Source organism: Macrotis lagotis, chromosome 4 (assembly GCF_037893015.1).
Source record: "Macrotis lagotis isolate mMagLag1 chromosome 4, bilby.v1.9.chrom.fasta, whole genome shotgun sequence".
In the NCBI taxonomy this organism is placed as follows: Eukaryota; Metazoa; Chordata; class Mammalia; order Peramelemorphia; family Peramelidae; genus Macrotis; species Macrotis lagotis.
The window spans coordinates 87,084,271-87,095,168 of NC_133661.1; the positions used below are offsets into that span (position 1 = coordinate 87,084,271).

General features: G+C 35.5%; 1 protein-coding gene across 1 annotated transcript in view; it reads left to right on the top strand.

The window, feature by feature from the left end:
• Positions 1-10,398, top strand: part of CPXM2 (carboxypeptidase X, M14 family member 2) — a 219,341-nt gene extending 208,943 nt beyond the window's left edge. Inside the window, exon 14 of the mRNA XM_074233422.1 lies at positions 10,052-10,398. Within this exon, the coding sequence (XP_074089523.1) occupies positions 10,052-10,305 (254 nt within the window). The 3' untranslated portion in view covers positions 10,306-10,398. The remainder of the gene's footprint in view (positions 1-10,051) is intronic.
• The last annotated feature ends 500 nt before the right edge of the window (positions 10,399-10,898 follow it).

Genomic DNA, 10,898 nt, shown 5'->3' on the forward strand with positions numbered 1-10,898 from the left:
TTTGTCATTTCCTTCTCCAAATCACTTTATATAAGAGGAAACTGAGGCAAATAGGGTTCAGTGACTATCCAGGAGCAAACAGCTAATAAGTGTCGCAAGTCAGATTTGAACTCAGGAAGAGGAGTTTTTTGACTTCAAGTCCAATGCTTTATCCACTGCATCAGCTAACGACACATTCAAGTTATACTGCTCTTTTTATTACAACCCGTTTGCCTTCTTCTTAACATTTCGCATAGAATATTAGATATGAGGGTTCAAATGCAGTTCATATATGAATTAAAGACTTGGCAATACTGCATGATTAAGGAGGGAAAAGGGAGGGAATTCACTGCCTCCATGGTAGGAGAAAAGTAAATAAACATGGCAGAAGGAGGTGAGAAGGATGGGCATCCAATTTTCATCTGAACTGGACAAGGAAGGTATAACCCAAAATATATGAACATATACACAAGAGCATGGGATAGAAATACATTAAATTGAATGGGGAAATAGGCAGAGACAGAAAAGCTAATAAGGTTTAAGATTAAGAAGGAGGGGGCAGCTAGGTGGCGCAGTGGATAGAGCACTGTCCTTGGATTTGGGAGTACCCGAGTTCAAATCTTGCCTCAGACACTTAATAATTACTTACCTGTGTGGCTTTAGGCAAGTCACTTAAACCCATTGCCTTACAAAAAAAAAAAAAAAACCCTAAAAATAAAATTAAGAAAAAATCCAGGATAGATGATCAGGTTATCATGAAAAAAAGGTGGGAGAATTCAAAAGGAGAATTTAAAGAATAAAAGTCTGGAGTGAAGCAAGAGGAAGAGAAGAAGAACAATAGAGGAGAAACATTTACTTTTTTCCCCTTATAAAAAACGGGAAAGTAGATAAATAGAATATATATAGAATATATATATATATATATATATATATATATATATATAGAGAGAGAGAGAGAGAGAGAGAGAGAGAGAGAGAGAGAAACAGGAGAATAAAATTAACATGTGTAACTTTGACTCACCCATAAAATGGAAAAGATTATCAGAATGGATTTAAAAAAACAGAATCCAGCTATATATTGTTTACATGAAACATTCTTGAAATGAAAGATTCACATGAAGTTAGAATGAGAGGCCAAAGTAGAATCTATTATGCTATATGCTGAAATCAAAAAACAAGGGTAACAATGATATTTTCAGATTTTGGTTATGTAAAATAATAGACATTATTAAAAGAGATTGAGCAGATAGATGGCAAAGTAGATATTATGCCAAGACTGGACACAGACCCAAACACAAATCCAGCCTCAGACACAGACTAGTTGTGTAACTTTGAGTGAGTCACTTGACACTTTGTCTTAGTTTCTTCATCTGTAAATGAGCTAAAGAAGGAAATGACAACTTATTCAACAATATTGTTTTAACCATGAAAACCCTAATTAAGGTCACAAAGAGTCAGAGATGACTAAAATGACTGAAAAAGAAAAGAAAAAAAGATTAAATAGGTAAATTGTATCATGCTTAAAGGCAGTATAGATAACAAATCAATATTAATACTATCTATAGAATTAGATACATATTCACCAAATGTCATGGCATTTAATACATAAAAGAGAAAGTAAGAAAAATTATGGAAAGAAATAGAAAACAAACCCAAAATATAAACCTTCAAACTGAAAAAAAATCTTTTAAAAAAATAGGAAATTAAAGATTTGAATAGAATTGTTGGAAAAAATAAGAGATAATAGCTCTTTGATAATTACTGAATAGAGGCAGAAAGTAGTTTATGTATTTATCATCTATGCATGACATCATTTAAAAAATTAAATTGGGGGGATTTAATTTGGGGAATATAAAATCTCAAACTAATGGAATAAGAAATACTAAATATTCTTTATTAACTACAATGCAAAAAAGTTATATCCCATAAAGTCCTTCAAAGAAAGAATTTAAAAATTAGAAACTAAGTAACTTAATCCTACAGAACTGTTGTCTAAGGAAAAAAATCATAAATATTAGAAAATTTCATCAAAAAAAGACAAAATACCAAAAGGATAAGCAATGCAGCTAAAGAATGAATATATATAGATAAATGCAAATGAATTTGTGTACATTTGTGTACAAATGATTCCGTTAACCAAGTAGAGAAAGAACAAATCAATAACTTGAACAGACTACAATTTCTTAAAAACCTAGAAATGCAATAAAACCAAACATGTCAATTAAATACTAAAGCAGAACATCCTAAAAAACAGAACATATTAGCATAATTGAAAACAGAATAACTCTACAATTAATTAATAAATAAAGCTAAGAACTTTTTTTTAAAAAATAATAAAGTAACTTGATTTCAAAAGTGTGAAAATCAGGGCAGTTAGGTGGTACAGTGAATAGAGCACCGGCCCTGGAGTCAGGAGGACACTTAATAATTACCTAGCTGTGTGGCCTTGGGCAAGCCACTTAACCCCATTTTCCTTGCAAAAAAAAAAAACCCTAAAAAAAATGAATAGGCCATAAATGAGTTCATTTAAATACAGGTCCTGGTAGTTTTTAAGTGGATTCTATCAAATACTCAAAGAATAATTATTTCCCATATTAAATGTGGGTAAAAAAATAGGAAGGCTTCTCCTAGGACTCTAATATTGTTTTAATATATAAGCTAGGAACAGACAAAGGAGAGAAAGAAAAACTAAAGAGTATTCATTGTTTCAAGTTGTTTCTTCTGAGACCAAATTATGATTCTTTTCTCTCTTCTACAAGACATTTATTCAGATTCTCAATGATGGCTATCATATATCTCCTAAATCTCTTTTCCCCAGGAAAAAAAAAAAAAGGCCAGTTCTTCAAATTTATCGTCAGATGGCATTAACTAGATAACATTGTCCATCCTTTTTGGTGTCCTCTAGATGCTTTCAAGCTTATCAGTAACCTTCTTAAAATGTGGCACTCAGAGCTGAACACAGTATCTAGATATGGTCTTATCAACACTAAAGCATGTGTAGAACTGAAGAAATAGTTAAATGGTAAATAAATGGAGCAGATAATAAGTGAGAAAAGTTCCAAGAAAGGTGAACTCACTCTATAGAGAATTTAAAAGATAAGTGGGATTGAGATAGACGAATATAAATGTTGGGTATTTCCAGTTAGAGTTGTACAGTCTTTGCAAGGGCTTAATAAAAACATGAACTGTAATTGCTCATATTGATGTACTTTTAGTAACTATAGCCTTTTTTGGAGGGTGAGGGGTTTCTTGGTTTTTTGAATACATACCACCCGGGTTAGGATACAGGGAAACTACAGTTGAAATGTTGACAACATTTACAAAGCATTTTCAGAGCCAGACTATTGATTTGAGAGTGCTTTTTCCTCTGTAGAACCCCAAATACACCAGAATGGCATTATAAATATGTCTTGAATTCTCAATTTACTTAAGTGCTGCTGTTAGGTTAGATTAGGTCTCTAAGCATATGAAATAATGGAAAATGCACCAGCTCTGGAGTCAGATTGCCTAAATTCCAATCCCTCTTCTAATTCTTACTTCACATGTAAACTTGGGAGAATTCCCTGAGTCTCAGTTTGGTCGTTTGTCATATGAGAAAGCTGGGCAATATGGGCCCTGGGATCCCTTCTAGTTCTAGAATTTTGGTTTTGTGAGTCTGTGTTAGTGCAGAGAAATGGTATTAATTGAAAAATGTGATTATCTTAAACTTCTTCCATTAACTAAATAGTAGTGCTAGTAATTGCCCTAGTAGTAATACTTTTACATAATGCTCTATGGTGGCAAAGTAGCTTATATTCATTATTATTAAATCTATAATATAGGTATTCAAGGTATTGTGTGTGTTGTCATGTCTTATTTTTCATGACCCCACTTCGAATTTTTCTTGGCAAAGATATTAGAGCAATTTGCCATTTCTTTCTCTAGTTCATTCTCCAACTCATAGGCAAACACGGTCAAGTGACCTATCCAGGGTCAAAAAGTTAATAAGTGTTAGGAGGCCAGTTTTGAATTCATGGAAATCCACTGCACAACTTCCCTGTCCCCTTGTATGTGTGTGCATATATATATGAGAGAGAGTGTGTGTGTGTGTGTGTGAGAGAGAGAGAGAGAGAGAGAGAGAGAGAGAAAGGAGAAAGGAGAAAGACAGTGAGACCAAGATAGAAAGAGAAGGGGGAGAGGGAGAAGGGGGGGATGTAAAGCACTTTGCAAACCTTTTGAAGCACACTATAAATGCATGTTATTGTTATTATTATTCCTATTTGACAGATGAAGAAACTGAGACTAAAGGGATTGAAGTGACTTGCCTACAATCCCATGGTCACATGAATAGTTAGGACATCAATTCTAGTTTTTGTATTATTAAAGCAGTTCTATTTTTCTTTCTTCCTTTCTTTTTTCCAATAACCCACAAGATAGTTTGCTACATTCATCCTTTTGCAAGTTTTTGAGTTCCACATTTTCTGCCATCCTCTATTCCCTCCTTATGCCATTGAATAATCTGATATAGGTACAATTTCCATATTAGTCATATTATGAAAGAGTAATTAGAACTAAGAAAGTATAAGCATGAGAAAAAAGAAAAGAATTATAAAAAGTGAACATAGTTTGCTTTGCTTTGCATTCAGACTCCATAGTTTGTTTTTTTTTTTCCTTCTGGGTGTGTATGGCATTATTCATAGCAGGTCTCTTAGGGTTGTCCTTGATCTCTGAGCTGCTGAGAGGAGCTGCATCCTTCATGGTTGATCTTCTCGCAATGTTGCTATTACTGTGCACTTCACTCAGCATCAGTTCACACAAGTCTTTCCAGACTTTTCTAAAGTCTGATCACTCATGATTTCTTCCAGAACAATAGAATTCCATAGCATTCATACACCATCCATTTCTCATCTGATAGGTATGCCTTCAATTTATAATTCTTTGAAACTAAAATAAAAAACGGCTTTAAATATTTATGTAGCTATGGGTCTTTTACCTTTTTTATCATCTCTTTGAAATAAAGACCTAGTAGTGGTATTGTTGGACCAAAGGGTATGCAAATAGAGCAGTTATCTACTACACCACCTATCACCTGTTTAATGAGGGATTGACCAAGTCATTTTTCTAGGCATGAAAAAATGAAAACAAAAGAACTTCATCTTCATATGAAGCATTGAGATGTTCCATTCTGCCCTTGGTTCCCACTTTCATGATGTGATTCCCTACCCCTCCACTGATAATGAGACAATAGGTCAAGAGCATTTCATAAATAATCAATTCTATGCACCAGCTCTGGCAGGTTGTATTAAGTTGAACAAAGCATTGAATTTGGGCTCAGCAATAAAATTATACACTGGTCTTATGAAGACCTGCCTAGTTTAGTTTAAGGAGACTCATTATTACAAGATTTGACTACAAGGTGAAGAATTCCTTTGGTTACAACATCTCATGAATTGTAGTATTCATGTGGGGGGGGGGATATTAGGGGAACTATCTAAAGAGTAAAATCACAGATCCTTGAAGTATCCTGTCTGGAAATGTGAAAGACACATGAGTATATAGGATTTGATAAGTTAACTTCATTTCCATATATTTTAACGTAGACCAATTCTTTTTAGAAGGGTAATTCTCTGCAGATGGCTCTCACAATATTAATTAATCTTTGCCAAAAGGATTTAGAGGGTGCCCTTCCCCATTTGGAGCTCACTCGCTTTTGTTCACCATCTCACCTACCCCTTTCCCTCTTCCAAAAATGTACCTGTGGAGTTCCTAATGGCAATAGTTAACCAGAACATAATGGTAATAGCTAACCAGAACATAATGGCTCAGCTGGTTAACATTGTCCCATTAAGATTTTTTTGGTCGGGCGGCTAGGTGGCACAGTGGATAAAGCACCGGCCTTGGAGTCAGAAATACCTGGGTTCGAATCCGGTCTCAGACACTTAATAATTACCTAGCTGTGTGGCCTTGGGCAAGCCACTTAACCCCGTTGCAAAAAAACTAAAAAAAAAAAAAAGATTTTGTTGGGCCTGGATTGTCCTACAATACATTAGAAATAGGATGAAGGGTTTGAAACACCCTCATATAAAAGCCATTTCCTGAGCTGCTTCCTGGAGTTTCAGTTACGTCTGATTTCTTCTTTGTTGCTAGTTTTTCTTTCTGACTTTGGCTTGAACAATTTCTTCCATGCACGGAAATTTTCCTAATAAGACTTTCCAGGCATGATATTTCTCACACACAGTGCAGACCTGCTGATTCCCATAAACACCTAACCTAGAAGTTACATGGCCTTTACCTCTATGATAGGGAGATAATGGCCAGTTAGAATGCACTTCTCATACTAAATCTTCAGAATAGCTTTGATGTGACTCCTGATGTGTGTGAAAAACTTGTATTTTCGCTTAAGTGAGAATTGAGGTAAAATTTAGAGAAACTGACAAGAAACATTTATTTCTCTATTTGAGTGTATTGGACTCCTGGGTGTACTGCAGACTTCCAAAGGAGGTGTGATTCTGTTAGCACGGTTCCCTTTTCTTCTAAAACAGATACAATACCTAACTTCCTCACAATCCTATCACCCCCACATTTAACATATAGTCTTTGTGAGCTGGCTGTAATTTCAAAACAAAAAGACAAATACCTTGTGTCTAACCTTCTGGGGCTGAACCTCTCTGAATTTAACTTTGTTGTTCCGTTATTTCAGACATGTCTGACTCTTTGTGACCCCTATTTGGGATTTTCTTGGCAAAGAGAAATGATTTGCCATTTCCTTTTTTCAGTTCATCTTACAGATGAGGAAACTGAGGCAAGCTGGTTTAAGTGACTTGCCCAGAATCACATAGCTAGGAAGTGTCTGAAATCACATTTCAATTCAGGAAGACGTGTCTCTCTGACTCAAGACCTGGTGCTCTATTCACTGTACCACCTAGCTGCCCCCAGGCTGGTCCTTAGATGATAGACACAACCCACTGAATGTAGGCTGCATTAGAAACCCAGCCTGCACTTGAAGTCTTTTTCTTTTTGGAAGCATTAGCCCAAATTTAGAGTCCAATGGCACAGCCTTTGGGGACTTAAGAGTTGTACACATGCTTAGATTAGACTGGGTTTCAATTTATAATCAGGTTAGTCTTCACTGGAACATTTTTGTTTAAATGCTTCTTTAAACACCTCCCTTTCAAAACATATCTAAGACATTAGAAATAACATTATTGAAAGCCCAGAGAATGTCCCTAACAAGCTTTTTTATAGTGATGTCATGTTTCTATTAATAGAGGCACTTGAATTCTGGATTCTTTCTCCTCTATCCCTGAAAATAAAAAGAAGTTTATAGTTATTGCTCAAAGGCACTGAGGAATAAATACAGGAAAGAAAAAAAATGTATTGCCTTGGATGCTATTAATTTGGAGCCATGTAATAGCTCAGCAACAGTATACAACAATTCTTCAGTAAAACCATCTCTGTAAAATCAGAATAATTCTTGCAGTGTCTTTGCCAATTTCACGTAGTTCTTTTGAGGAAACCCTTTGTTGGCTATAAAAAACTATAAATGTGAGCTTTTAATATAAAAATGTTCAAAATTAGTAGTATGTCATATTAATGTTGTTTTTATGATATAATATGGAAATTCTTGTTGGGGTCAGATGATAATCTTTCTTGAATTTGCTACATTTATTTAGTAATACATGCTCAGATGTCAATTTTTAAGGTTTTAAACACATGAAGGCTATCAATTCTTTCTTGAAATGTCATATTTTAGATTTTCTGTTAATTCAGACAGGGCTCCTTTAATGCCCTAAAGGCTTTTTCAGTCCACCAAGTCTTGCAGAACAGCTATCCATCTGAACTTGTGAAAGAAATTTCCTCCCCTGGAAGTTCTATACTCCAGAGAAATCACATCTGAATAAAATGAAACCATTATTTCATCTCTAGGATAGTTATAGCAAAGTGTTCTATGGGATTGGAGGAGAACAGAATTATCTAGTTTAATTTTTCTGATGCCAATTTCTCCTAAGTATATGACTTATATAAGCATTTTTTTCTGTCACTGAAGCTAAAGTCTTATATCTCCAGTTGCCTCCTTGGCAAGTGATACATTTCCACTTGGATGTGTCAGTCATCACCTGAGAAACCTGTCCAAAACTGAAGTCATCAATGTTTCTCTCAGACAGCTCCTCTTCATCCTCCTATCCCAGATTCTGTTACTGCTGTAGTCATTCTCTCAGTAATTTAGGCTCTTAAAATTGGTATCTTCTGGGACTCGCAGAATCACAGGGTTTGAGTTGGAAGCAATCTCTACCACAATCTAGTCCATCTATATATTAAACTGGAATCTCCACTGTAGTATATCTGATACCTGGTCATCTAGCCTTTGTTTGGAAGACCTCCGAGGAAGGGAAAATCCACCATTTTTAGAGGTAGTCCATTCCACTTTTAGACAACTAATTATCAGAAAAAAAGTTATTCTTATATCAGGCCTAAATTGTCTTCTTTACAACCTCCACCAGTTGTTTCTAGTTCCAATCTCTATGGTCAAATAGAACAAGACTAATACTTCCTTCCACTTCATAAGAACCCTTCAAATTTGTTCACAAATTTGAGTCTTCTCCAGATGAAACATTCCCAATTCCTTTGTTTCCTTTCACTCCATCATGCATCTAGTCAGTCTCTGAGTACTATACATTTTTTCCTTTCTGGTATTTCTCCAATCTATTGGTTTCCCTCCATTTCTATGACTCTTATACTGGACCTTGTCTCTGCATACTTGAACTATTGTAAAAGTCTCTATAATTTTAGACTTTCCTTCCTGAAATTCATCCTCTATTACCACCACCAAAATAAACTTATTTTTAAACATTGCTTCATTGAGCTATTCCTCTGCCCTGTATGACTTGTATGACTTGTAGGACTCCCTCCACCTTGTACATCAAATCCTAACTGTGCCATAGTTATCCAACCATATTTCTTATTGCTCATAAAACTCCTGTTTTAATCAGACTAGTATCCTCACTACATACCTCTGATGATATAGCCCTGGACTTTCATTCTTGTTGATGGAAGGGAATATTCCTCTCCTTTGCTCTGTCTCTGCCTCTTTTAAGGTATTATTTAAGCACTAACTCCATTGTTATCTGATTATTCTAACACTTAAATTCTGATACACAGTTTAGTTCTTATGGATATCCTACAAATTTCTTCCTGTGTTAGCATTTTTTCCTCAGTTGAGCTGTGAGCTCTTGGGCGACAGGAACTATGTCTTAGCTGCTTCTGTTTCCTTCACAGTGGCTGAGGCATTGCACACCATTGTAGGTACTCAATGAAGACTAGCTCAATCCTACACCCAAAGGGAGATATAATGGCAAGAGGAATTTTTAGGCTAGAGCTCTTAATCTTGTATTTATTGACCCCAAGTTCTTCATTCTTCCTTACCATCTTCTGCCTAAAAAGAGCTCTCTGCATATCTCCCTGCCAGCCAAGGGGGCAGTTGTAACATATGTGAAGTTCAATAAGCCTGAGTCAAGTTTACCCTGGACTCTGGTGCATGGAAAATAGAAGTATATTCCAGCTTTTCTCCAAGGCCTTTTTGGCCTCAACTTGTATTATTCCCTTTCAATCCATTTCAAAAATGAATTTTTTAATCGCAACTATTTTGTCTTACATTTATGCTGTGAAAAATCAGGAAACCAAAGCAATAATGACTTTTCAGGATGGCATTTTGTTTTCTGCATCTAACATTTGGAAGTTCCATTTCCATAATGAATTGGTCCAATCATATTATGAAGGAAGAGGTATGTCTGTGGTGACTTTTCCATAGGTGTGACTTGGGGCTATAGGTATTTTTAAAAAATCTAAAATTAAAAGTCTAAAATCTCTTTTCCAGTTAAGACCATTAATGGAGCTTCCAAATATGAAAAAATATGAGCTCCTTCAAATTTATTGAAAAGCTACACTAGCCAAATACCAGGAATTCTGTCTTTGCTGCCTAGAAGCATGTCTTTGGCTTAGATGACTTGTCTTAAAATGAATGTGTCAACACTTGAATTAGTAGAAAAGTACTCTCATTTAATTTTTCCTGGCTTTTTTTTTTCCTTTTTAACAGCCAACGATGGGGATTATTGGCGTCTCCTAAATCCCGGAGAATACGTAGTCACTGCCAGGGCAGAAGGCTTTACCTCTTCAACCAAGAACTGTGCCGTAGGTTATGACATGGGAGCCACTCGGTGTGACTTTACACTCAGCAAAACCAATCTTGCAAGGATTAAAGAGATCATGGAGAAATTTGGCAAGCAGCCCATCAGCCTACCAGTCAGGCGCTTGAAGCTGAGAGCCAGGCAAAGGCGCCAGAGAAGATAAATTCCCAACAGATGGGTTTATAAGTCCTGTTTAAATCAAAACCAATTGTATTAGTAGCTACATAGCCAACATTCTCAATGTTATTTTTTTTTTCAGCTCAAGACACAGGAATTAGTATATGTGTATTTAAAGGAAAGTCTCAGAAGATAAAGTTCAAGGCTCAGAATATTTCCCATTTTATGTTCTTTATATGAATTGTTTAGACTGAGAATAGCAAGGTAAGATCAATTGATATAAGTGGGTACATTGACTGAGGCTCATAGAAAACATAGAAGTTAGTTTTAAGATTTCCTTCCTAAATAGGTGTGAGGATGAGAAGGGGAAGAAACACTATTTGTTTAAATGAAAGCAGGAATTCTAGGTCTTCTTTGAAATGTGCACAATTTAGAGGACAGGATTATAGAGTTACATCAAGAAAGGATTTCAAAATCATCTAGACCAACCTCTTAATTTTTGCCAGTGAGAAACTGAGGCCAGGGCGTTTAAGTGACTTGACCAAGGTCTTATGAGTATTAAATAGCAGATTCAGAATATCAACTCATTCTCTGACTCCAAACAGTGCTTTCAGTCAGGTTGTATTTGTTGGCCTAGAA